This window comes from Solanum lycopersicum, chromosome 2 (genome assembly GCF_036512215.1).
Source record: "Solanum lycopersicum chromosome 2, SLM_r2.1".
Taxonomy (NCBI): Eukaryota; Viridiplantae; Streptophyta; class Magnoliopsida; order Solanales; family Solanaceae; genus Solanum; species Solanum lycopersicum.
The window spans coordinates 69,753,997-69,781,832 of record NC_090801.1 but is presented as its reverse complement, the minus strand read 5'-3'; the positions used below and the strand labels follow the sequence as shown (position 1 = coordinate 69,781,832).

General features: G+C 33.3%; 4 protein-coding genes across 7 annotated transcripts; 2 read left to right on the top strand and 2 right to left on the bottom strand.

Annotated features, from left to right (window-relative positions):
• The first annotated feature begins 129 nt into the window (after positions 1-129).
• On the top strand, positions 130-6,247 carry LOC101261768 (peptidyl-prolyl cis-trans isomerase CYP65). 3 transcript variants are annotated; one of them, XR_739546.4, is made up of 12 exons: positions 130-503; positions 600-662; positions 753-856; positions 1,215-1,306; positions 1,410-1,499; positions 1,592-1,667; positions 1,747-2,120; positions 3,249-3,505; positions 3,637-3,925; positions 4,959-5,066; positions 5,172-5,630; positions 5,786-6,247. XR_739546.4 is itself a non-coding variant. In XM_004231876.5 (11 exons), exons 1-11 carry the CDS (start codon positions 376-378, stop codon positions 5,379-5,381), a joined length of 1,791 nt encoding a protein of 596 aa, XP_004231924.1. In that variant the 5' UTR covers positions 130-375; the 3' UTR covers positions 5,382-5,997. The 3 variants fall into 3 exon arrangements, 1 of the variants encoding a protein (XP_004231924.1); XR_739545.4 differs by having other exon boundaries at positions 5,771-6,247; XM_004231876.5 differs by having other exon boundaries at positions 5,172-5,997.
• A 3,697-nt stretch (positions 6,248-9,944) lies between these two features.
• Positions 9,945-12,503, top strand: LOC101262675 (protein SHORT-ROOT). Its single transcript, XM_004231879.5, has one exon. It carries the CDS (start codon positions 10,703-10,705, stop codon positions 12,224-12,226), a length of 1,524 nt encoding a protein of 507 aa, XP_004231927.1. The 5' UTR covers positions 9,945-10,702; the 3' UTR covers positions 12,227-12,503.
• Positions 12,504-14,899: 2,396 nt separating this feature from the next.
• Positions 14,900-20,201, bottom strand: LOC101262370 (uncharacterized). Of its 2 annotated transcripts, none has more exons than XM_010317720.4 (4): positions 19,943-20,201; positions 19,625-19,793; positions 18,076-18,655; positions 14,900-15,946 (listed from the first exon to the last, which is right to left on the bottom strand). In XM_010317720.4, the coding sequence occupies exons 3-4, from the start codon at positions 18,625-18,627 to the stop codon at positions 15,095-15,097; spliced, it is 1,404 nt and encodes a 467-aa protein (XP_010316022.1). In that variant the 5' UTR covers positions 18,628-18,655; positions 19,625-19,793; positions 19,943-20,201; the 3' UTR covers positions 14,900-15,094. The 2 variants fall into 2 exon arrangements, with proteins under 2 accessions (XP_010316022.1, XP_069150158.1); XM_069294057.1 differs by having other exon boundaries at positions 18,076-18,575; positions 19,943-20,082.
• Positions 20,202-23,450: 3,249 nt separating this feature from the next.
• LOC101262066 (uncharacterized) lies at positions 23,451-26,997 on the bottom strand. The gene is made up of 9 exons (XM_004231877.5): positions 26,542-26,997; positions 26,258-26,445; positions 25,321-25,596; positions 25,173-25,231; positions 24,900-24,936; positions 24,742-24,813; positions 24,506-24,656; positions 24,264-24,422; positions 23,451-24,167 (listed from the first exon to the last, which is right to left on the bottom strand). The coding sequence occupies exons 1-9, from the start codon at positions 26,728-26,730 to the stop codon at positions 23,748-23,750; spliced, it is 1,551 nt and encodes a 516-aa protein (XP_004231925.2). The 5' UTR covers positions 26,731-26,997; the 3' UTR covers positions 23,451-23,747.
• Between the last annotated feature and the right edge of the window lie 839 nt (positions 26,998-27,836).

Sequence of the window (27,836 nt, the reverse complement as noted above, 5' to 3'; positions counted from 1 at the left end):
ATATAAAAAACAATAAAAATGCCCATTTTTATTTAATTAAGGTTTAAATTTGTGTAGGAAAGTATCACAACGATCAAAATAAAAATCTAACAATAACGAGGTTAAATGTAAAATTACCTCTTTAAATACGGGCCGGGCCAATGTATTATAAATTCGGGTTCAAGTTAGGTCCAGATTTAGAAAAAAGGGAAACGCACACCGGAGAAGAAGGTTCAAAGCGGCCACACAGAGATTTATCTGATACTGTAAAACGGTATCGCCACAAGAAGCAATTTCAAGAACACAGTCAACAAGATTTCTTGTTTCTTGGAAAATAAAAGTGTTCTGCTAAAACCCTAATTCAGAGAGATTATAGTCTTTTACAAGAAAGGCATCATGGGGAAGAAACAACACAGTAAAGATCGAATGTTTATAACCAAGACAGAATGGGCAACTGAATGGGGTGGCGCTAAATCGAAAGAACTTAAAACCCCTTTTAAACGGCTTCCCTTCTATTGCTGCGCGTAAGTTTTTTTCTCTGCTATATTGATTGTTTACATCATTATCGTCTTTTGTGAAGTATATGTTTTGTTAAATTTGGCGTGTAATTTTATATGCAGTCTTACATTTACACCGTTCGAGGACCCAGTATGCACAAAAGATGGCAATGTTTTTGAAATAATGTCAGTATTTCTTGGATTCAGAGTTTCCGTTTCTTGATGGGATTTTCATCCGGAGTATCCATTATTGTAGTTTTCTTTTTCTTTTTTCAGGCATATAGTTCCATACATCAGGAAATATGGGAGGAATCCAGTAACTGGGGCACCTATGAAGCAAGAAGACTTAATTCCTCTTACTTTCCACAAGAACTCTGAAGGTAGTACCTTGTTTTGAAGATATCCAATTTGTAATTAGCTTTGGAATTTGACGGGAAATCCAATTTGAACACGAATTTTATACTTAAAAGAACAAAAAAGTTATACTTGTAGTTGTACAATCATTGTATATGTCTTCTGACATTGAATGTGGGATGATCGATAAACACTTATGCCTACTTTTTTCACAGTCATCCGTTCAAACTTCCATCACAGTTTAAGGATGAAATCTTGGGTCTTTAGCCTTTGGTAATCAGGGATAGCTATACCTAGAAATTCTACTAGCTCTAGGGAGGGCAGTCATATTAGTAGTTGTCATTTTCCAGGAAAGGGTTGAAAACTGGTGTTTTATTGTTTCAGGAGAGTATCATTGTCCGGTCTTGAACAAGGTTTTTACAGAGTTCACACATATAGTTGCTGTAAGAACTACGGGAAATGTTTTCTGTTATGAGGTATGGATATTTGTCTCCTGACCACTATTCATATGTGTCCTTCAAAGAAAAGAGCATCTTCTATTCCTTGTATGGAGAGTTTGATCCTGGCTTTCTTGCTTAGGCAGTTAAAGAACTGAATATCAAAACAAAGAACTGGAAGGAGCTTCTCACTGATGAAGCATTCTCTAGAGAAGACCTTATAACAATTCAAGTAAGCTTTTAAACTACTATCCTTCCTCTTAACTGTTATAGATGATTAATGAGAATGTTGTTTATATGATATATTTGAACATCTAACTGCAGAATCCTAATGCACTGGACACCAAGGTGCTTCTAGATTTTGATCATGTTAAGAAAAATTTAAAGGTTGACGATGAAGGTGAGTGATTCTCTTAATTACACAGGTTTTGCTGCAATTATGGTCCACTTCTTCTAATTAGTGCTTGGTACTTCATCAGAAATACAGAAAATGCATTCTGACCCAACATACAACATAAATATTACTGGGGACATCAAGCAAATGCTCAAGGAACTTGGAAGTGAGAAAGCGAAAGAGATTGCACTGCATGGTGGAGGTGGGAACAAGGCACAGAATGAAAGAGCTGCTGCTCTTGAGGCTATTTTAGCTGCAAGATCACGTATCAAAGATGACGCGAAAACAAAAGAAAATGGTGAAGGAACAGCGCAGCAGACTTTCAGCATTGTGGATGCTGCATCTGCGTCAGTTCATGGAAGAAGTGCTGCTGCTGCAAAGGCTGGTTCAACTGATAAAACAGCTGCGCGGATAGCTTTGCACATGGCGGGTGAAAGGACTCCAGTAAATGCTAAGCTGGTTAGTTTTTAGGAAGCAAACATCTCATTGCTTTCTTTGGATCAATTCACAAAGAGTAGATATTTAACTTACATGCATAGTTTACACTATTCAATTGGGAACCTATATGTTCATGCTAGATTTCCAGTATATATGGTGTGCTTTTTAGGAATTTACCCATATTACTTTCTGGTCTATTTCTAGAATTTTTTTTATAACTAATTATAGATCATGATTTTGTCGCCTTGCCTCGTATCGAAAATAGCACATAATAGAAGAAAAGATCTATATAGGCAATACCTGTTAATTGGAAGCATGTTTTATCCACGTAGTATTTCCTTTAGGTCTTACTTTTCTAGGAGTTTTCTGGTTCCATATGAGATTTGTATGCCAGATGAAAGTATTGAAAACCTCTAGTAATTGCTGTTATTATTATTACTGAATTGTATTATACAAGCCTAGATGAGTTGAAATAGAGAAGCATGGTCAGTAAGGATTCATTCAGCTGACCATAAGTTGTTTGGGATTTGGCATAGTTGATTTTTTGACCTCCTTGTGGCTTGTCAATATGGTTTCTTCATCTGGATAATCCAATTTGCAACCATGTCCTGCAAGTGTACACTTAGTATAGATGTATGTTATAAGAATTTTCTGCTTGTGTAATATTCCTTCTTCACACGTTAATTAAGAAACATATAGTTCTTTGTTATGGGACACAAACAAAATGTTTTATACACCTTGCCTTACAGGTAGCTAGCTATCAGGTGTGCCCTTTTTAATTGGTTAAAACAATGCGGGTTACCTCTCATATGTGGTTTGCGAGCTATTGCATAGGAGCAGGGGTTTTACCCTGTGCACTCAAAGGGTAGCGGCTGCGGTCCCCCCCCCCCCCCCCTTTTTTTTAATGAACATTTAACTTCAAATTGATCGGTTTCCCTTGTCATAAAAAAACGGACTTTGACTTGTATTTGGAATTTTGCATTCTATTTGGTGTTGATTAATCTTAACCTCTATAATGTTGAGGTGCAATAATTTTTACTTGTCCAAAAAATATAATAGAGACGCTCAACAAGAAAATTACACATAGACCCATGATAAAAATCTGTTGTTTTATTCAAAGTGATTTATAAAGCTGTTCAACTCTTTCAGGTTAAGAGTCGTTTTACCACTGGTGCTGCTTCTCGATCCTTCACTTCCACCTCCTATGATCCGGTAACAAAGAATGAATATGAATATGTTAAAGTTGAGAAAAATCCCAAGAAGAAAGGTTATGTCCAGCTGCATACAACACATGGTGATTTGAACATTGAGCTTCATTGTGACATAACTCCAAGGGCATGTGAGAACTTCATTACTCTTTGTGAACAAGGTTATTATAATGGAGTAGCTTTTCACAGAAACATCCGGTAATTATTACCTTTTTTACTTGAAAATAGTTGTAAAATCTTTTTCTTTATCAAAAAAATAAAATAAATAAATCTCTGTTTATCAATAGGAAATATTGAATGTCAAGGAACTTATTTGTCCACTTTTGCAGGAATTTCATGATTCAAGGTGGTGATCCAACTGGGACAGGGAAAGGAGGTGAGTCGATCTGGGGTAAGCCCTTCAAGGATGAAGTGCACTCCAAGTTGCTGCATTCTGGTAGAGGTGTTGTTAGCATGGCTAATTCTGGTCCTCACTCAAATGGCTCACAGTTCTTCATCCTGTACAAGTCTGCCACTCACTTAAATTTCAAACATACCGTCTTTGGTATGGTTGTTGGAGGCTTGCCAACACTTTCCACCATGGAGAAAGTCCCTGTTGATGACGATGACCGACCTCTGGTTAGTAGGAAGAGTAACTCTATATTTAACTCTCATTCTTCAACTTAGATCTCGAATCATGCCTTGGTGAATCAATGAATATGGTTTGATTGATTAACACTTTAACCAACTTAGGGAGAAGAACTACTATAAAAGACTAGTCATACCAGCAATAGCCGAAATAGCTACTCCATCTATGTGTCTGAAAGCTATGTGGTTAGTTCCCATTGTTGAACCAGTATTGCGTGATTAGACATTGATATACCGAATACTGATACTTCTCAACTATAGTGATCGATCTGATATTTCTCTAATAGGGATTGCTTATTAAATCATAAGAAAGAGTTTCCTAATCCAATATGATCATGTCAAGAATTTCAGTTGAGCTGCTCTGCTTTTGGGATAATTTTTTATTTTTTCATTAAATTACTAGAAACAGCTCATAATCAAAGACCAAACAAGTCAATAATCTGTTTTGACCTGTTAAGCTTTGGGATAAGGATGAGATTTGAAGATCTTTTCAAGTAGACCTGTACTGCATGTGCGTGTTAATTTATCTTCCTCCATTCTTGCAGTCAGTCATCATGCTTAGCTTTTTCTATCTGTGGTTATCAAAATGGTATGCTAACAATTTTTTTTAAAAATGAATTACTTGTCTAAAGAGAAATAGGGGGAAAGATCTTTCATTCCCAAAGTTCGACTTGATTTTCAGGTTTCAGTAGAAAGTGGAGTGATAGGATCATATCAGGATATGATACATATGTAAAGAGCTGTAAAAAGACTGTAGTTGTGCCATTTCTGCCAATTGTGAGCTGTTGGGTTGTTTTATACCGTCACATTTAATACTTTCATTTTCCAAAGAAGACTTTATGTTCTTCCAGATATCATTTATTTGTTCATTTGTCTGGCTATTTTTGTTCAATCCTCCATTTATCTTCATTTCTGTCCAAGAAAGCCCAGACTTGAAAATCTTGCTGCTTTTTCTCTGCATATCCAGTATTTTCATTTCTCAATCTAGATATTTTTTGAACCTTTTGCTTTACTGTCTGTGCAGGAAGAAATCAAGATAATAAGTGTAGAAGTTTATGTAAACCCCTATGCAGAGCTTGATGAAGAAGAGGAGAAAACAAACGATGACAACAAAACTGAAGATGCAGACAATGTTAGTATTATTCTTTTTTTTAGCCTTTCAATGACATCCATTTTGCTTGTTTTGTTGGATCTGTTAATACTCTCTGTTTATCTCTTTTCTCTTCCTGTGTTCCAGGAGAAGGTTGGATCATGGTACAGCAATCCTGGAACTGGAACCTCAGAGATTCAAGCTGTTGGCAGTGGAATTGGGAAGTATTTGAAAGCAAGGGCTGCACAGGCTGATTCCAAAACTTATTCTGATAGCAGTCTGCCACCTATTTCTGTAGTGAAGAAGAGAAAAACAGGCTCATCAACAGCAGAACTTAAAGATTTTTCAGCATGGTAGAATTGTAATTATCTGTTAATACTGTGACATTGAACTTCCTTCAGCAAACAAGTGTAAGACGGAAACCAAGTGGTTAGGATCTGAACTCTCAATACGAGCTTTTTTAAAAAAAGACTAGGGATGATTCAGTTTGATACTTGATAAAAGCACACAGAGAGATGCTTTGGTTTGAGTTTTACTATTATTTAATCGACGAGAGGAACTGCTATCATCTGTAACATATTCAATCCCGATAATCTGAACTTGTAGGTATGTTATTACATCATCAGGCTTAGTAAATCTGTTTGTACTATGAACGTTTGATGAATCTAGGGCTAGTGTTTCTCCCAAATGATTTTTAATTTGGTGGAATTTACTTTAGTTGTTTAAGTGTAATGATACTGTCAAAGACTTTTCTCTGCCAGGCCGAATATGGGACCCTATGGAAAAGATGGGAGAAACAAAAGAAGAAGAAGAGAAAAGGGAGTGCAGAGTTAGGAACAATCTATTACACTTGTTTTAGACACTTGGTGATATTTTTTTACTATAACTGTAGTATTATTAACAATTATATAGGTTTTTACTGCTTCTCCCCTTGTTCAGAATGGTGATATAAGATTGAGCTTTTGATGTTTCACTTGCTTGCTAGTCTCCAACTGATGTTCCTTGTTAATGGGAGCTATGATTGATGGACATTTACATGCTTGCTGGGATTATGACGATCTATGTTCCCATTGTGACAATTGAACTTTCAAAGTTCAATTTGGAAGGGATACTAATGGTGAGGTTTAAACCCAGGAAGGAAAATAAAATGAGTTGAAGTTGTAACGTGATTATGTTTTCATGAAACCTTTTTATATATAATATAACGATGAAATTTTCCATTTCTTTTGGCGTTTTTATTTATGTTCTTTTGTTACAGGAATTACTTTGGAATGAATTACATTTAGTTGTCGCTCCATAAACCTCACAGTTAGAAGGTGATATAGAGTAGTGTCACGTTGTTTGTGGTTTTGGTTGAAAGGCATGATGTTTCAGGTATGAGCATTTGTGCATGAAAATCTTGTTGTGAATTCCTATCTAGGTGTTTGAATGTCACAAAGCCATAAGCATATGATGGTAGAAAAGGAAAATAAGGTGTAGTAGTACTATCTATCACATATTCACATGGTCTGCAACAGGAATAGCTTAGAGAGGGACTTAATAATGAGAGGCAGCTGACTACTGATACATACAAAGCATTTCCTAATGGGAGTCAGTGGTGGGACTCCAACTTAAACAGAACAAAAAGCTGATCCCCTTGTCCCTTGGGCTCCTACTCATGACTCCATTCTACTCTTTGACTACTTCATTATAAAAGCTAAGTCTCCATTTCAAACATTATATTTATCACCCTTCCCTCTTTGAAAATGTATTTTTTTAGTCAGAAAAAGTGAAGGAAGAAAAGAACAACTCCGCAAAATAGGATTCTACTAGTTTAGTTTAGTCGGTTGATTATTTGAACTTTCAACTTTGTTGGTATGATTTTGATTCCTATCTTGTAATTTCCTTCCTTCCCATCTCTCCTATATAATATTGAAAAGTAAAAAAGATCTTAAAAGCAATGGATATAAAGGATTCTTTTATACAATTTACCTCAGGGTAAAAAGTACAATACATACTATATGGATTAGATGTATTGTTAAAAGAGTTTGAATTCTGTTTTTGGCTAAAACCTGGTATTTAAGGCATTATAAGTTTTCAACAAGATTAGAATGTCTAAATTGGAATGATTAAAATGTTTGTACACAGCTGAAGAAATATGTCAAATTAAATATGAACAAGTTTATTAAGATTATAACATCTGAATCTGAATGGTTAAGATGTTTGTACATTTGAATGAAATATGTCAAAAGTGAATACTATATATAGAAAAATAGAGAGTAACTAAAAAAGGATAAAAATTGAGAGGGGGGAGTAATTACCTTTTTGGGGAGGTGTAAAACAGATTGGTATGTATGTTTACGTTCTCTCCTTTTTCATGTACTGTACTTTCTTTGTCTAACAATAATTATCTATTATTAATTTAACACACTTTTTAATAAATTATAAATTGAATGACAATTTTACAATATTATTTTTTGAATATAATAAGTATAATATTTAAAAAAATAAATAATTATTGAATGGAAGAAGTACATGCGACTCTACTATACCGTTTACACTTGCCAGGCTAATTTGGAGTTACATGCTGAGCGGTATTCATAATTTAATGTAAACTGCAAGACTTGACAAGAATGTTTCGACTTGACGACTCTTTTGATTATATCAAAACAAAATAAGTCTGTTTGGTCAACAACTGGTGGGGTTTGTTATATTCACTCTATTACGAATTACACCTCCATATAGGAAGCGTTTTCATCATGAATTTTTTTTTTCAAAATTGAACTTCAAAAAGATATATTTAACTATAATACTTCGGAATTCAAGTTGAAGTTACATAGCCACACAACTCTAATTAATTTTCTAATATCTTTTTTTTCTTCAAATTTTATAATAAAACATGATTAAACACCTCCTTCTTTTATTCGGGTTTATAGGAATAATTTAGGCCATTACATTCATGCAGCTGCGGGAATTAAATGTAGAAGGGGTTTATCATCAAAATTTTACTTGTTTATGCATATGAGGTATTGAATTTTTTTCTTCATAAAAGTGACATTTTCTTTATATTTTACATTTTTTCATTTTTCTAGATGTGCGGCTTGTTAATCAGTCATTTTCACTTGGTACTTTTTATGACATCTTGAAAATAGTATTGCACCGAGTATTTACACCAAGCAAATATATATATGCTATGTATTTAAAGTTATAGTAATTGTACTATATTAAATCACATAATAATAGATATTGCATTAGCTAAACACCCGCGTGGGTATGTAATACATAGCATGGTATATAAATTGTTAGAGAAACTACAAACCGAGTCTATGTACTGTTGAAAAGTTGACCCATTAAACACGCAAACAAATTAAATATACTGTGTTGATTATTAAACCAAACAGGAAAGAAAAAATAAATTAAGGAACTAAATTGTGATTATCCTCCAAAGTGGAATTAAAGAGTTGTTTAATAATCTTTCGTAGTCACCTTTTAAACTAATCCAACGACAATCCAATTTATAAACAAAACATTGTCGTATCATATCCAGTTTCATTATAAAAATCATGTGGGGATTATGTTGCTGATGATGTTTTTTTTTAACTTTATTTTATATAATATAATTTTATTAATTAATTAAGCTTCGACGCGTAAAACCAATTTGTCTGTTTGACACATTCTAACAGAAAGAAAAAAAAAAGATTAAAAAAAGATGAGTGTGTATTTGGAACAACTTAAATTTTATAATTTTCCAATGCTAAAGAATAATTCTTGGGAGAGTTTCCCAAGAGAATATTATATCTTAGAAAATTGGTGTATACAATGACCATCTTGCCCTTATTCAAATTGATCATATAAACGGACTAGAATCATGAATGTCAATACAAATTGTTCTTTTTTACCTATAAATGTACGTATAGCAAACCAACTGACCATTCTCTGTTAAGAGAAAGGTACAAAATGTAGGAAAAATTTCCAATAATTGTACGTAGGATAGAGCCAAGAATACGAATTGACAATTTTGGGTTGCTAGATACTAATGCAATTAATATAAAATGTACTACTAGTAAAAGTTCAGTAGCCAATCAACTGAGTTACTAAATTCTCGCTTCAATTTGATTCAATCATATTATAAGTTTTCTTTTTAATAGTTTGCTTTTGATGATTAAACTGAGTATGTCTTTTGAACGGGCACAACCCCCTAGTTCTCTTTTGAAAAAGCAATACTCGTGTTAAGTGAGTTTACGAGCTTAATACCTGCTTCTCAATATACTTACCTTTTTCAGTAAAGGCGTGTTTGGTACGAGGATAAATATTTTTTATGAGAAAACTTGTGAAATGGATTAAAAGAGGTAGACTGTCGAGAAAATATTAATGTCCATGGATTCATTATATTGTCACAAGAAGGCGCGGCAGAAGTATATTGTCTAGGAAAATGCATGACCTAGTAAGTAACTAGATATAGTGGTGATGATGTACGTATATGTTCATGGGGCTTAGAGAAAAGTGAAGGAGCATGCCCTGGATTTATGTTAATTGTCCAATGTTAGTACACCTTCCATTCACTCTTATATTAGTCCATAAATAATATTGATCAAAATTCACATAATTTGAAATTTATAACATGTAAGTTACAATCTTTTTTATATTAATATGTAAAAAAAAAAATGTTAATCAAAATTTTGACATAAAAGATAGTATTCAAAGTTGAAGTGATATTAAGTATAAGAAAGGTAAAGAGAGGGTATCGAATTTTCATCTTTATTTTATTTTATTGGTGACTGTTGTTTTGGCAGGCTTTGAAGATGGATTAGGAGGCAAAAGAATGTGAAATAATAATGTTTTGGGTAGTGGTGGGTTCGATAATGTATAATGCATAATGATTCTAATAAAATTGTTGAATCATGATCACGATGATGCACGCCGGCCAGCTTTTCTTTTTCTTTTTTTCTCTTTCCCCTCAAAACTCATTTTATTAAATTTGTCACGCCTGCATCTATCTGCATGCTCCCACTCACTTCTACTCCCTCTTTTCTATGTCTATATCAAATATATAATCAAAAAGCAACTAATTTCATTCACTTTTTATAGACTACTTTTTTCTATTACTATTATAATTATATACATACCACTATCGATATCTTTTTGTCAGACAAATTTCTATCATCACCCATCTCTTAACGGCAAAAACAAAAAAGAACTATTTTTACTCCATTTGATTAACTAGAAAAACTAAAACAAATCCCTATTTCATTCTTATTACTATTCCATTCTTTATCAACGATATTAATCAAGTTCTTCGATATATAAAAAAAGAAAAAATAATAATTTTTACTATTTCAATCCCATATTGTATAATATTTGTCTTATATGCTAAATCAAGATAAAATTAATTAATTATTTTATATTTTACCTTTACAATTAAAAATTTAAACAAATATGAAAATAGTTTTCTTAAATCAAACAAAATAATATAGGAGGTAGGGAGGGAGTAGTACTTATTAGTAGTAGTAAGTATCTTTTTATTCTATGCCCACTAGTTGTTCTCTCTTTCTTTAATTATGTAAATAGGCGTCAAGCTTTTAATTCCTCCAACAACTCCACTTGATGCTTTGAACCAAAATCACTAAAGGTACTACTACTAGTCTTGTACATTTATTGTTTGATGTGGCAAGAGAGATACGTAACCCTTTTAGTGTTAAATGGATACTTTGTTTAGGTTAGTTAGCCTTCAACAACAACAACAACAACAATCTGATCAATACTCTTTTAACTCCAGCAGAACTTCAAGCAGCTCTAGATCTTCTAACAAACAAAACAGCACATACAATTATCATCCACATCATAATCATCAAGACGAAGAATGCTTCAACTTTTTCATGGATGAAGATGATTTCTCTTCTTCTTCTTCTAAACACAACAACTATCCTCCTCCTCATTACAATCAATATCAACAAATCTCCACACCCACAACTACAAGCAGTACCCCAACACATCAATCTCAATCTCAATATGATCATCAATTCTCCCCAGCACGTGATTTAAATCTCGAATTCGCTTCCTCATTTTCTGGAAAATGGGCCACAGACATTCTTCTAGAAACTTCTCGTGCCATAGCCGATAAGAACAGTACACGTGTCCAACAGCTCATGTGGATGTTGAATGAGCTGAGCTCCCCCTATGGAGATACCGAACAAAAATTGGCTTCTTATTTTCTTCAAGCATTATTTAGCCGTATGACGGATTCTGGCGAACGATGCTATCGTACCTTATTATCCGCTTCGGATAAAACATGTTCGTTCGAGTCAACGAGGAAATTAGTTTTGAAATTTCAGGAAGTTAGCCCTTGGACAACTTTTGGTCACGTTGCATCCAATGGTGCAATTATGGAAGCGTTAGAAGGTGAATCGAAGTTGCATATAATTGATATTAGCAACACGTATTGTACTCAATGGCCTACTTTACTAGAAGCACTAGCAACCCGCACCGACGAAACACCGCATCTCCGCCTCACGACGGTGGTTGCAGCTGCTAGCGGAGGTGCAGCGTCGGTGCAAAAAGTAATGAAGGAGATTGGTAGTAGAATGGAAAAATTTGCTAGGCTTATGGGCGTACCGTTTAAATTCAACGTGATTCACCACGTGGGAAATTTGTCTGAGTTGGATATGGGTGCGTTAGATATTAAAGAAGAGGAAGCGCTAGCAATTAATTGTATTGGTGCGTTACATTCGGTTACGCCAGCTGGCAATCGAAGGGATTATTTGATATCATTATTTAGGAGGTTACAACCTAGGATTGTTACAATTGTTGAAGAAGAGGCTGATCTTGATGTGGGCGTTGATGGTTTCGATTTTGTTAATGGTTTTCAAGAATGTTTGAAATGGATTAGGGTTTATTTTGAATCATTAGACGAGAGTTTTTCGAAAACAAGTAATGAACGTTTGATGCTAGAGCGACAAGCAGGACGTTCGATTGTTGATTTACTAGCATGCCCACCATCAGAGTCAATGGAGAGGAGAGAAACGGGGGCAAAATGGTCACATCGTATGCATGCAGGAGGGTTCAGTCCGGTTTTATATAGTGATGAAGTTTGTGATGATGTTAGAGCTTTGTTGAGAAGGTATAAAGATGGGTGGTCGATGGGACAGTGTGGCGGAGATTCCGCCGGCATATTCTTGTCGTGGAAGGAACAGCCGGTGGTGTGGGCCAGTGCATGGAAGCCTTAAAATTAAATTAGGACCAATTGGTGGTGAGTCACCATCGACATCTCTCTATTTGCTCTCACTTTAATTAGTGGATTTGTTTGGAGTGGATATGGAATCAAGAAAGGTACCTTTGGCTTTTTTTTCTTTTTTTTTTGGTTTAAATTTTAAATGATGAATAGAATTTTTGAGTTTTTAATTAGTAGTAACATACTAATTCTATCGGATATGATGATTAACCTTTTGTTAACATTGGATTAATTTCAGTATTCAAGAAAAGAAAATTTGTTTTTTTTCCCAATTGTTTTCAAGTTATGTGCACTATTTTTAGTCAATTAAGTTATCTATGATACCAAGTGAGAACCCATAAGTTACACGGATCGTTTATATGATTTGAGTTGTGGTTAAATTGCACTAATATGTGTATAATTTATATGGCGGTGGTTATCGTTAATTAAGTGATAATAATTCTCCCTTTTGTGAGGAGTTGGTTAGTATAATCCAAACTAAACTATGCCTTTCTTGCTAATACATCCAACAGATTAGCCAAATAATATGTCTTTCCTGCTAATACATCCATTAGTCATATCATGGATGATTGACAAAATGCCAATATTGTGTTAAAGAGTAATGCACAAAAGTACTCCATCTGGATTCTATTGTCTTTATGGTTAACTAGGAGAACAACAGGACAAATAGCCAATGTACATGATCTTCTTGAAACATTAAAGCTTCTCAAAGTTCTTGAAATTTGTCAAGTGTTTGGTCTAAATTTGTATCTTGATGGAGTAGGTAATAGGTTCCAAATGATGATATAAGCATAGATGTTTGATGGTCTTTAACTAAAGTAAAGAAATAATGAAGACTACCGTTGCAACTTGCTAGTCAATAAAGTGAGAGGAGAATGTTTAGGTGCTTGTAAGACTATTTGATAGATAATCGTGATGTTCACAATCTAGTCTGGATATTATCGTTGTTTTTTTAAAAAATAGAAGACAAATACAAGAACATGATCATAGGGGTACTTGAAGAGTAGTAGTAGGGTGGAAAAAAAGGGGTCGTTATCTTTGTTTGGGACCATAGAATCTTAGGACGGCCATTAAGTTTGGGAATCTAACAAAAGGTGTTTAGTCTTTAGTGATATAATAAACAAAGTATATACATTAATAGAATTATACATAAGTGGCCTGCACGCTGTATAGATAGATATGGTCTCTTTCCTATATATTTTTCTCCATACTTTTTAAGACCACTTGATGGCCTCCTTCCACATAAGTAAAATGAACTTGTGGCTTCTGAAGTGGATGACTACTTTTGGGTTTTGGCCCACTAAAACAAAGAAAGCAAACTACAAACAAACATTCATTCAGTAATAGTTATAGTGGCAAGTGGTGGGAACTTCTTTTGATAAGACCTGCCCCCTCCACCTTTTTCAACTTTTTCTTTAAAAAAAAAAACGTAAGAACTTCATTTAGGTGGGCTTTTTCTTTATATATTGATTTATCAAAAGCATGGTCTCATTTGCTGCTGTTTTGTCTATGATTTGGTTTTATTTGATTCTCTTTTATTACATAAAGGGGACCTGCTACTTTATATATTTTATGATGATCGAAAATCAATCAAGATTTTATCGTGATGATTAAAATGTAGCAAGTTGATTTTGTTAGGGACGATTATTAAGTAAATGATCCTTCTATTTATTCTAATTTATTAACAATTTTGATTGTTGTATAGTTTTCTTTTAAGCAAATCAGAAATCTTTACGAGGAAACATTAGATTACAATCAAAATTTTAATAAATTATTATAAATGTTAGATGATAATTTAATATTTTATCTTAATAAGGTTGTATTGTCGAATAATATAGGAGAAAACATAAGACTTTTGAGTTAAATGTCGATAGGAAAAAGATAATTTTTCAAGTGAATATTTTATGCCATTTTTATAATATAAAAACAAAACATAAACGATAGCCTAAAAATATATATATTTGCGTAAAGGTGGGTGACCGCCCATAAAAGGTTGATAGATCCTTGTCAGTTTTTCACCTGCATTAAAGGAAAGGAATTTAATTATCTAAGATTTACTACATTTTTTTTAAAAGAAAAAAAAGAAAGAAAGAAAGAGAAGTGTGAAAAATGTTGCGTCTAATTAGGTATCTGATGAAGAAAAAAAGTCTTTATATTATCTTCTTTTATTATGTAATTTGCAGTGCTACACAATCTGAAAGTGATTTATTACCCAAAAATAGATATTTAATAAGTAATTAATTCGACAGAGAGCGACTGCACAACTACTCATGGATAAAAATTCGAAGAAATATATTTTGTCTTCTCCGATTTACAAAGGAGAATGATAAACAAAGGTGCTTATTAATTAGGATTATGTTCTATTTCTTTATTTATTGCTTTGTTTTGTTTAAAATGCAATTCTTACACCGTTTTAGCACAAGGAAAACGAAACGAAAGAAACAAGAAAAATGAGACGTTGAGATTGTTCACTCCGGGTCGTTTGGTTGGTGGGATGGTATAAACTTTATCTCATTTTGGTTTGATGGTTTAGCTAATCTCATGATTATTTTATCGCACATTCTACATGAAGTAGTAAATAAATAGTGGTCGGATTAGCTAATACCTCAAACCAAAACATGGGATATAGTTAGTTTCCAGCTTTAGAGTTTGTTTTCACTCGAGAACACACATCCCAACTCAAAAATTACATTATTACCGTTCATGATCTAAACAATTTACACCTATTGTGATTCTGCATGGTACTGACTAATCTTTATGGTGAAGAAGGAAAAAGAATGCTACAGCACAACTATGGAAAAATTATTAGAAAACCCAAAAGTTGAAAAAACATATTTGTACAAATGATTTTCGATTCCTCTACTCAATTTATTTCCTGCCATCTATAAGGAAGTCTCCATCTTTTATGCCAATAAACAGACACTCTGGACCATAAGGGGAAGCCAAAATTGTACTCAAGAGGATGGTCTACTGGCCCCGATACTCTTAAAGGTAACCAAACATACCTTGAATCCTTCAAGTCAGCTGGATTCCACCGATCTGCCATAAAAATAAAGGAACCATGTAGCTCAGGCAAAGGAAGCACAAATGTGCTCTGAGCAAAGAAAGTTGTTTCTCTAAAAACTTTGTTCCCACCGATGCACGGATTTCCAATGGTCTCCCATGGCCCCATAATTGATTCAGCTGCATGAGCTAGGGCCTCGTTCGGAGCCCAACCAGTGCAACCTGACGTGATCATGTAATAGGTTCCTTCATGTTTGAACAAAGCAGGGGCTTCCCTGTGTTGTCCAACAAGAATCCTTCTCATGGATTGGGTCACGTCCATGTACTCTTCATTAAGTGGACCAATATGAAGCTCACTGTTGTCCTCTGAGGAGTAAACGAGGTATGCAACACCATCATCATCTTTGAAGAGTGTCATATCCCTGCTTTCATATCCGTGGGGCCGTTTACTGTACAGATAATTAAATGGACCAGTGGGGAGGTCGCTTATGGCTACGCCAGTCAAAGCTTTTGTGTAGTTTGTATCATCAATATGCATCCACATTACATATTTACCTGTCTTCTCATTGTAAATTACTTTTGGCCTCTCCAGTACATTTAACTTGTACAAATCATGTGTCTCATTATGTTCTTCTGCTGCCAAAACAATTCCTTCATTTTTCCAAGTCCACAAATCTTTGGATGAATAGCAACCAACACCGATAACATCAACCTGAAAGAATAACAGAATAGGGATGAAAAGCCGAAAAATTAAAGCTAAAACTAATTCCAAAGATGAAGAATAAATCACCCTTAGCCAAAAAAGCAAAACCAATCTAGATAATGGACGAGTAATCATTAATCTAGGAACCAAGGAAATGTCTCATAACCTATACATAAATATAAAGAACAGCTCATTTATCTCTATGCATATGATACAGTGCCAATGTTTGTATCAAGCCTGATATCTAAGAGATCACCCCATTAGGTCACTCATCTAAGACGGTTGACACCACAATGTCCCTTTAAGAGGCACTCATGCTCAAATGATTTTCCAAATGCTTCTCAAGTGTACAAAAGTCTTACAAAACTGCTTAAGATTGTTTATTTGGTAATCGACCGCTGATTGGTTGGTTAAGTCACTGTGGGGTAGGGAATGGGAGGAAGTGTCCAATGAAAACAATTCAGTTACACTATAGCAGAAGGTGAGTAGGATAAATGGTAGGGAAGGGGCTAGGAACCAACACATTTTCATTGAGATCTTTTTCTTGTATTTTTTTTCGATACAAAATACAGGAAGATATTTACAGCTAAAAAAAAAAAAGAGCATTGTCATGTAATGTGTTCAACATGGCCTCTACAGAACATTTTCAGTGAGATCCAATTAGCAAAGTCTATCACAAACAAGGGTGCCAAATAAGACAGGATGGAAGAGGATATGGACATGTGAGGAAGAAAGCGACTTTCTTCACATGGTTATGGTGGATACAATTCTTACTGCAAAACAGACTTAGAAGTTAGAAAGAGGAAATCGATTATTGGTATTTGGTGTAGTCTGTACAAGGAGGGTAACAGGAGGTTGCTAATCATTTAACTTTACAATGTACAGTAGCCTCACAGCTTTGGTGATAGTGTCCTCCTTATTGGACTTTGATCGGGTACACTGAAGATAAAGTTAGAAACTGAAGTTGAAGGGCAAGGAGAGGAAAGTAGCTTAAAAAACTTTAGCTACCATGCCATTTTTGGACTACATGGAATGAAAAGGAATATGAGATTATTCCAGTCGATGAGAGAAGTTCCAGAATTCAAAGACAACATTTTGGTATCATTTATTCCAGTCGGAACCCAAAGGAGGCTTGCAGGTTGGCAAATGAGATACTCATCCAAAACAGGGAAAGAGGCGTTGATTAAGAGTACACTATGAGAAAACAACAACATACCCATTGTAGTTTCACGAGTGGGGTCTTGGGAGGGTAGAATATACACAAATCTTACCTCTACCTTTGTGGAGTAGAGAAGTTGTTTCCGATGGCTCAAAAGAAATGTAATGAAAGCAGGATTGGAAGGAAAATAACAAAAAAAAAAAAATAGCAAGATAGACGGAGCAAATGAAGAAGTATATAGTAATACAATTGAAGAATAAGATACACAAATACTAAATAATACTACAAAAGAAGGAGAACATGAGAAGAGGAGACTAACCCCTTCCTCTTCCACATAAAGTACTATAACACTCAGTTACCTGCTATCCTTCTATCTAATCCTTGACTTCCATACCTTCATATCTAGGAATATGTCCTCGGTAAGCTGAAGATATGTTATGTTCCGTCTAATCAACTTCCACTAGTTCTTTTTCGGCCTATCTCTATCTCTCCTAAAACCTGTCATAGCCAACCTCGGACACACCACTTCATCTCCTATCACATGCCCGAATCATCTTAGTCTTGCTTTTGTCATCTTGTCCACAACGGAGCCACTCCCACACCTTGTCTTGTATAACTTCGTTTCTAATCTTATCTCTCCTAAAATGTCCACATATCCATCTGAGCATCCTCATCTCTACCACCCTTTATCTTCTAAAGGTGTGTGTTCTTAACTTTGCCCCAATAACAATATAGGTCTAACCACAACTCTATAGAACTTACCTTTAAGCCTTCATGACACATTCTTATCACACAATATTCCGGACGCGTGCCTCCAACCCTGCTCCAATACCTATTCACTTGTATATACACTTGGAGAGAAGAGAGGAGGGGCACAGAATTCTTTATGTTACAAGACGCAGAACAACAATTTAAATAAAGAGAAAACAATTACATACAAGTTATTCACCTATAAAAGTGTATGAAATCCAGGACTTACTCGTGCTGCTCCTTTTTTGTGAGCATGATACGTTGGCCCATCTTTATACTCACCGTACCAATAATACATTTTTGTTCTCTGATCGTGTAGAATACCTCCCCCATGAGCTTGTATGGGGTTTCCCTCAGTATCCAACCACATTCTTCCAGGGTAATAATAATAGGTATCATTTCCAGAACTCCTACAAGGATCTATTGCAGTTCTTAGACCAGGAAAAAAGACATGCCTTAGCTGCGAAGCCTCGTCAAGAAATTCTTCAATCAAGGTGGTTGGTCGCTTAGGCTTCCGTTTGACAGCACGTGCGGATCGCTTCCTTGGTGGTGGCATCTGTATATTATCCTCCTCAACCTCTTCAAGCTCACGAAAGTGTTGGTGCTGGTTAATACGTAAGTGTGCACCCCCATGCGGTGCATCCTTTTCGAAAATAAAGCAATATAGATTAAGTAAAACAAGGCAACCGACTATACTCCATAAGAGAACTGAAAATGAGCATCTGCGTCCTGGATAGCAACGTATAGTCGTTAGATTCCTGGATTTGTTCTTCAACCTCATTTTGTTCCCTTTTTATCTTAATGTAATGCTGCAGTAAAGAAAATCAAACCAATGGAGACTCAGAACTATAGCCAGTTTATGTGGAGCATATACAATACGTACTTGTGTTTGAATGTACCCACACATCTCTCTCAGTAAAGGTAAATATTTTGTAATAAATGAAACTGTGTAACTTGTATCAACAAGCAGAGAAATGACTAAATCAAGTTTTCTGAAGTTTATAACTCCATCATAGTTGACTGCCGACAATATCATACATGCACAATCAAATCACTCTAGCAGATTTCTTGAGCACCAACAAAAGACACAAACAAATGGAACATGTTTATGATTGAGCATACACAACTTCTTAATCGCTTATAACAGAATATTTGATTAGATTGTCAGAATTCAATTCTACATTGACTATAGCTTGAAAGGATACGGCATGGTCCAAGTTTTAAATAAAACATAAACCTTAATCCCAATTACATATAGGTGAGTTGAGACCCATTTCACCTATAACTTTGTGATGGGTAGGCCCTCTATAAAATAGAGGCCAATCCCCCTACTAAAGTTATTGAAGTATAAACCGCACATAGAATGTTTGGAAGGTTTAAGGTTTGCATCTTCTTCTTTATCGTTTTTTGTGGGAGTTGAGATAAGTCTCAGCTTAAACTCCAACTTCAATCCCTGCTGCTACAATGTGCTTCTCAATATCAACCGAGAGATTGCAACTTTATCACAAGAAAAACATAAACTATCTACACAAATTGTCTGTTACGATGCAATTGCAATCCTCTATGATCTTGACTATCAATTAACATAAAAGCAAAAGTTTCAGCATTGACCAGCTCAAGATCCACAGTTTGTGAACCTTTATCAGCAAAAAGCCCACAAAGTCTTGACAAAAATATGCAAGGCAGTTAATTGAAATAGTTTAATTCTCATAAAGGAAGAAGAAAAAGGGGAAGTATAAGAGTCAAATTGTGGTAAAAGTGGGTGGAAACAAGCTTACCCGAAAACAACCAAACTGAAGATTGAACGAAATCTCTCGACATATGTTTCAATCGAAGTTGCTCAGTCAGTTGAGCTAATCATCAAGTTCTGCGCATATGAAGTTCCCCTCAAGATCAGCTGCTTAACTAGCTGTTGAAAAGTTAATTTCTGCAATATCTTGCCCCAACCTACCAAATTGAAGGGGAAGATAAGGGTTAAGGAGTAGAAAAAGGTTATAGAATAAGCTGTTTATTGGATCTTGGAATGTTAATAATGATGATAACTTGAGACCAAAGATCTTCCCTTGGCCCCCTAAATTCCACCTATCTAAGCTTACTTCTCCGATCTCCTTCTCTTTCTCTCTCCACAGCACTTCCTTTTCACTTTCTTCTGGTGTTACAGTGAACAAATTCTGATTTTAAATGGATAGAAAATAAATTACAAACTAATATAAGATATTTATGATTTGAATTTGTGAAATATTTGAGAGGCTTTTTTTAAGAGAATATAATATCAGACATAAGTTAAAAGGTTAAAATTAGAATAAATTCAAAAACTCTAATGGAAATCAAATATACATCTAATTAGAATTGAACAAATTCTCACACACATTATTAATGTCTACCCTTAAATTAAACCGGTCCTTAGCTGTCTGGTGGGGATTAACTCGTCAATTACTGTTCCATTATTGTTTATAATTAACTATACTTGACTTGTATCGCAACAGCCAACACTTGTCGAAGTACAAGAATAAATAAGTTACTCTCTTCGTTTAAAAAAAAAAAACGTAATTTGATTTTGAACAGAATTTAAAAAAAGAAAAGAAAATTAATTATGTGGTTTCAAATTAAAATTATGTCAAATATATCAAAATGTCTTTTAATCTTGTGATCTTAAACATGTCACGTGTTAAAGTTAAAGGATTGTCAAAAAAAATAAATCATTCTTTTTTAAACAGATTAAAAAAAATATTTAATGTGAAGTTGAATATAAAAAAATTAATTTTTTAAAGTAAAATTTACTTATTAAAGACATGCTTGTTGGCCGTTTGAGATGATCAAGGTTGAGTAGATAGCCAACGGAAAACTGATGACGGATGGCCAAAATATTTAAGACGACATTCAATTCATTAATGTTTTCGTGAGATCTTTTATCTACCTTCACTTTCATTACTCCCTCATTTATTTTTACTTTTTTGGTTCTAATTCGACATATTATCAAAATAAAATATAAAATTATTTATTAAGTTTTTAACTTGAACAAATAAAAAAGTAAGCGTTTAGTTTTTGTAAGACAGAGCGTAATTTTGTGTTGGCAAATATATTAATATCACCAACAAAAATAGATTCAAGATTAAAAATTTAAAGAGTTTAAAATAATTTTATTTGAAATCTTATTTGTGGTGATCCTTTAATTTCAAGGAACGTGAGTATTATATTATGCGTAAACTTTAATCATTTTTCAATTATTTCTGCTCAAGTGCCTGCTTTAGCATATAAGGAAATGGCAGCCAAGCCAACCAATATTAGGTGTCCGGCTTTCCACGGTCAACGAGGTTGCTCGTTATATATATATTTGGTTAGAAAATTGTACGCGCAACGAAAAGATATTAGAATTTTTACATAAATAATAAATAATATATTTATGCTAAAACATCTATAAAAAATAGATAAAATTTTTGAAACATAAATATACTTTTAAGAGTGAATCACAAATTAGACTGATACTCAAGTTAATCTACAAAGTGAGATAACAGATATGCAGTCTTCAATCGTGATACTTTAATAGGCAAATATTATAAGAAAATTAATATTTCTTTAGCTTTGAAGAAATCCTACTTATAGAATTTTTTTTTTCCTATTCAAGGAGAAGAAAAATTCATGTTACTTTCAACAATCACAAAGTCACATTCTTTTTCCCTTTTTTTTTAATCTAGAATTAGTATTCTCATTTCTAGTTAAATATGTAAGAACCACAAAACTAATTATGAGGCTTTCTAATATTGTAAATGATTTCAATAATTAATTTAAATTATTTAATTACAAGAATAAATTACAAATTATTCTACTAGAAATTTGTAATTGTAGTCCTTCAATTACATTTTGAAATTTCTTATTAAACATTTAACTTATTTTATGTGTTGGATCATAAATCAACTTACAAGATTTGACACAATAAAAATTTATAAACTTCTCAAAAAGGCATATCGTCAATCTCTAAAATATCAAGATATGAATTCAATCAACTAACTTATGATTTCATCAATATATATTATGATCATCCAATCTACCAGAATATTACTCATCTCCTAGTCTCATCTTTTAATAAATCAAAATAATAATCAATATATACAGATCATAATGGTTATTTCATGATTAAGATATAAGCACATTTAACAGTTTAGAGTATATGCTTTTGTCAGTCAGTCTAAAGAAACTATCTATGCTTGGTCTCGTTCAATACATACAAAATGCATTAGCACAAGAACTTGAAACTATAGCGTTCCCATAAATAAGATAAATTATATATAATCTTGTGCTACAATTATAAAGATGATATGTCTAATTTTCATCTTAGATTGTGAACAAAAAAGCTTTACACTTATAAGAATCGATGATTTAATCATTTGTTAATAAGCCAAAACACTATACACTAAATCACATGCTATGTTATAAGGAAATAGACACTATTAATGAATATATGTTATACTAAAACTTTTACAAAACTGAATAAATAATTATTCGAAAAAAACTAATCCGCATTGAGTGTTTATATCAAATTAGTGCAATTTCTATTATTATGTGATTTAATGAAGTAAAACACATGCATGTATTGGATTGATGTATACATCCAGTACGGGTAAGTTTTACTCTAATTATTCTATGGTTAATGGTATATATGCCAACATATTTGTCATCAATCATCATATGTATTTTGAGAAAATACTCCCTCTGTCCCTGTTTAGTTGTCCACTTTAGAAGTGACACACATATTAAGGTACCAATTATTATCATAGCTTAGTTATAATTTTATCTTTACCTTAAAAGATTATGCAGCTCCCCAAATATAAAAAATGTATCTTCTGGTTCCAAAAAGCATGCATTACAACTTAGTAGTACTAGAAATTTTCTAGAATTAAATAAGGGCATATTAGGAAAAAAATTGTTATTCTTTCTTGATTTGTTAAAATGGACAAGTAAATAGGGACAAATATAAAAGGAAATATGGACAAATAAATAGGGACTGTGGGATAACACACATATTTAGCTGTCCACTTTACAAATAACACACATTAAAATAGCAATAATTAGCATAAGTAAGCTACAATTTACCCTTATTAATTGTGGTTTCAAAAAGGATGAATTAAAACTTGGAAAAAAATTTAAAAAAATTAAATGAAGGTATAATAGAAAAAAAAATGTCCTTTTTTGATTTGTCAAAATTGACAAGTAAATAAAAACAACTAAAAAAAGGAAATATGAACGAGTAAATAGGGACGGAGGGTGTAATATCCAAGAATTGCATAAATATTTTTTACACTATCAAAATTATTTTTATTATCTTATATAATAAATATTTTACATTGATTTCAACATTTCAAATATCAGTTTTTATTAAAATCACTTCTATTTTTTGTTAACTATTTTACATTGATTTCAACATTTCAAATTTGTTTGGCAGAGGATGTATTAGGTAATTTAATTCATGCAGATTCATAGAGTGATTATGCGAGTTAATTTTTTTACAAGTGTTCGCTCATTTCCACCAGCAAGGCAACATCGAGAATCCTAATTAGTAATTACTAATAAGTATCTTTTAAAATTTCACCAACACTAACAGACCAATTCAACGGAAAGACTAAGTTAAAACCAATTAGAATAGTGTCACAAATTGAGCAAATTTACAAGGCCAAAGTTAGCCTCTAGTATCCATCAATCACTGTTCATGTCAAATATGTACACAGTTATTAAGTCGTGTACATGACAAGAACAATATATCAAGTACAAGTTTAGTAAGAATTCTCTATTTCTATTTTCTATAACTTAACCCCCATTTTTTTGGCGTCTTACGACTTCAGGGGAATGGGTATACTGTATACTTCCATCTATAACTACAAAAAAAGAAAAAAAAATGCAAAGCATCTACATTTTCTGTACATTGTCTGCAGAATTACTGCAATCTGGCAAGGTTTTTGGTATTGTTTCAACTTTTTTAGGAGTAATGGAGCATGTATCAAAGCTTCTTCCAGTTTCTTGGTGAGCTTTTACTATCAATGTTAGTACTAAAAGTATCATGAGAATGGAGAGTGACAACATAGATGACCATAGTACTCGTGCTGAACGTCTAAATGGCCTGCACTGGTACTGTAAAATGTTGGCGAATGCTTGTTTTACTTTGGAGCATTGACTTAGGCTCAGCAAATCAGGGAATATTTCTATCAGGTCTTGAATAGATTGAGTATAAGCGAATAATATCACAGATGAGGCCTGTGGAATGAATCTTCCTTCACCCGCGCAATTTCCTGAAGAATTTCCTTCATAACATGTGACTTTTGACAGAACCTACAGGCAAACATTAAAAAAAAATTCCAAATTTTCACTGGACATGAGACATAAAGATCCTTATATATGTTCAGTATGTTAAAGCTTGTAACTTACATATTTCAGATCTTCAATTGGGATAGTATCCTTTGGGCACAGATCAGGTGTGAAGCTGTAATTAGGTGCACCAGAGAAGGGGTCACAAATTGTTCCTACGCTATTTTCCCCGATATCATTTAATCCTAATCCTTGTACCTCTCTCAGCTTAGAATTAAGCTGGAAATCGAAAACACAAAGATAATGCTAAGAATATATGTAAGCTCCTATCCTTGTTTCTTGTATATTATAGATAACAGTACCTGAGTAATGAAATTATGAACCGTGGCGCCAATCTGCTCCAACGTTTTGTCAGAAGTTCCAGGATTTGCACAGGGAAGTATAATTTGCAAGCTATTGTTCTGAGGATTCTGTTGAAAGTCCTTCAAAGCTGAGCAAGTGTCATCTGCAAAGCTGCATCAGCATTTGCTAAAGTTACGGCGTATAAAATGAAAAATTAAGCTGAATTACTGAGAGGAAGAGAAGAATTTGTGCTCACGTATGGAAAAAGAAATCAAAACCAGTCAGCACCCAACTCAGAGTTGTCAAAATCCAGCAGCAGAGGATTATTCTAGTAGTTAATAAGAGCTGTTTAATTAGGCTTTGAGAATATAAAAGCGATTCTATGTCAAACAGAAGTATCAAAATCTTACTTACATTATAAATCCAAGAGGCCAGTGCCAAATGAGTAAAACTGAGCCAAAGCAGCATTCCATTAGTCTAACCATGACATTGATGATCGATTTAAACATACGTTAGAAGGAACTGACTATACAGGAAAATCAAAAGCAAGAAGACAGCTAGAAAAAGTAGAAATCGTGTAATAGCTTATAACTCATATAAGATTATCAAATTTCACAGAATCTCTAGTTTTATACACATGAAAATACTTTCTAAAAGATAATGATGCATTGTGTGACAGAATCTCACCTAATGCACTAATCAAAAGCACTAAATTGACAGTGACAACGACAATATTTGCAACATACCTGCAACAAAACGGAGCATATTTTCAACGAGGATAAAAATTTGATACTAACCATAAGAACTGACACAATGGCATAGCCCAGTGACTTACAGAGTTCGAATTGCTTCCTTGCTTGTGTGTTGGGTTTTGTCAATAAACTGTTGCATCGTAACAGATCCTCTTCGAAGCCTATGGGTTGTCATGTTCAACGTCTGCTCTGCCTGAAAATTATAAGGGCTTAAAAGAGTTTGCATACTTAGCAAAACCTTTATTACCCTTCTGATGGATTGACATGTATCACCACCAGCATCAAAAATTGTTCGGCGAAGCCTTTCTACTCTATGTTCAAAACCATTGTTTGCAGCCAAAGCAACGCAGCTTGCAACTCTTCCAAACAAAACAAAAAGTAGTAGACACATCAGTCAGTCTTTTCTTATCAAACTTAGCCATAAACGACATATCAAATATTGTAGTACTCCATTGCTTTATTCCTATATATAGGTCACTAATCCTCATCAATATAAGATAGGGACAATAAAATGTGTTTGATTTAGAGGTGGAGCTAAGATTCTTTTTTAGTTTATGAGTTCTAAATCATAATCCTCTTTGAAAGCTTACTGTTATGAAAAACCATAATATATAAATATGACCGTTAACTTGGTTTTCAGCGGATAATTGTGTCGTCCAACTTTGATTGTGCACAAGTAAACACATGTGTCCTACATGGCATATACACGTAGGATGCAAAATTGCAATGTCGGGTGCTATGTAGGATGAATGTGTCTATTTTTTCAAATTTTTATAATTTTAAATATCTACTTGTGCACACGCAAAGTTAAAGGTAATAGAGTTATCATGGCGCTTAACTTATGTATTATGCCTTGTAAAAATAAGGGAATGCCCAAAGTACTATTTTGTGAGATTATACGCTTTTTACTTATTTGTTGATTGATATGACATGATTGCTTAATGTATTTCCTATAGGAACAGAGCACATGTTTATTTAAATAGTAGTGTTACCAAAAATTAAGCAAGCAAAAGCACTTACATGGCAAGAATTGTAAACAGAACAACCAGCGAGAACATCAAAATATAATACGAAGGCGAATGTTCAATCATTGAAGTAGTTGAATTGGCATGAAAATACTTAAAAATCATGTAACTTCCAAAACCCAAACCAACTAACAACCAAATCCCAGCAATTGCATATCCATGTATGCCTGTGAAACCCGCAGACTGATAAACAAACAAAGAAAAGAAAAAAAAAACAAATCAGCAGCTAATTCCCTTTTTTAAAAAAATTTAATCTCATCATAAAAAATAAAAACTTACAGCCCAATAGTGCTTGTCACCAAGATTATAACTCCCATTATATGACTTAAAATGTCTGAGAGGATCAGGTCTTTTTGAAATTTGATCGCGATCAATGAAGCCAAATACAAGAGATTTCTGGGCAATTATATTAGTGGAAATTAATAAAAGAATGAAAGGAAGAAGAACCCTTCCATGTAATTTTGGCATGATGATGATATAGTATGATGTTGAATATTTTTGAGGCAAAACATAAAAAGTAAAAGTGGTATAAAAGAAGAGAAAAATTCATTCCTTGACTTGATCATTAAGGTTAGGATAGCTTGTGGCTAGTAAGAAACTTTTGGTTATTCTTGTGTGTTGGGATTAATAATATTCTTCTCTCTAGTAAGTATAATTGACTCCATTTCTATTGTTCACTACAAAAGGACTCAATTTTGTGAACAAGTCAGACAAATCAAATGAAAGGAGATTATTAATTAAGTGGCCTATAAAGTATGCGATATTTAAGGGCTTTCGATCGTAAATTGGAATTTTATTTTAACCAATCTTTTAGTTGGGGTTAATTTGAATCTTCTTCTTTCTTTCCATATAAGCTTTCTTTTTCCTCTCATCACCCCATATTTTATGGAGGTATTTTCCACCACCACTTTCTATTTTTTTTTTTTTTTTTACTTTTGTTTTCTCCATTTATCCTTTCTGTTTTTTTTTTCTTAAAAGAAAAGAAATCACCCTAGACTTTTTATTTATACTTTCACTATAAATTTTAATTAATATTATAAAATATAATATGAAAAGATTTATAATTTTTAATATTTTTATGTAATTTTTAAATATTTAAAATTTTATTATAAAAATTAGTTAATTAACCGTCAAAAATACCATATGACAATTAAAAAACAACGATACAGTGATAGTTGCACCGTGAACTTTGTTGCAACAATAAGTTAGTATTCACTTGGTGATTAAAATAAGCCACTCTAGTTGTGTCTTTAGAACGATTGGTATATATCTTATTTTGAAGGAACTAGATTTAATGTAAAAGATTACCCTTTTCTTTTTTTACAATGCAGACACGCGATTGTGCAACTTTTTTGAAAAAAAATAATAATTGTTTTGTTTTAAAATATTTAGGAAAAATACTTTGGAGATGTGTTTGGATGTTTTTTTTTTATTTTTCCCAAGAAAGTTTTTGTGAAGTATATCCTAATTAATAAAGGTGCTTTGAAGACAAATAAATATTTTTTACAAAGAAAAGTTCTCCCACACACAAATTATGGGCTTTTCCTTTGCTTATAATTTGTTGAAAAAATTTG

Bases quoted from the DNA above. Each gene is read 5' to 3' on its own strand.
- LOC101261768 (XM_004231876.5), top strand. From the start codon at position 376: ATGGGGAAGAAACAACACAGTAAAGATCGAATGTTTATAACCAAGACA. The intron at 857-1,214 runs GTAGTACCTTGT...TTATTGTTTCAG, and splicing joins TTTCCACAAGAACTCTGAAG to GAGAGTATCATTGTCCGGTC. The intron at 3,926-4,958 runs GTTAGTAGGAAG...CTGTCTGTGCAG, and splicing joins ATGACGATGACCGACCTCTG to GAAGAAATCAAGATAATAAG.
- LOC101262675 (XM_004231879.5), top strand. From the start codon at position 10,703: ATGGATACTTTGTTTAGGTTAGTTAGCCTTCAACAACAACAACAACAA.
- LOC101262370 (XM_010317720.4), bottom strand. From the start codon at position 18,627: ATGAGGTTGAAGAACAAATCCAGGAATCTAACGACTATACGTTGCTAT. The intron at 15,947-18,075 runs GTAAGTCCTGGA...TTATTCTTTCAG, and splicing joins ACAAAAAAGGAGCAGCACGA to GTTGATGTTATCGGTGTTGG.
- LOC101262066 (XM_004231877.5), bottom strand. From the start codon at position 26,730: ATGCCAAAATTACATGGAAGGGTTCTTCTTCCTTTCATTCTTTTATTA. The intron at 24,937-25,172 runs GTGAGATTCTGT...GCTTTGGCTCAG, and splicing joins GCTTTTGATTAGTGCATTAG to TTTTACTCATTTGGCACTGG. The intron at 24,657-24,741 runs GTGAGCACAAAT...ATGCTGATGCAG, and splicing joins TTTGATTTCTTTTTCCATAC to CTTTGCAGATGACACTTGCT.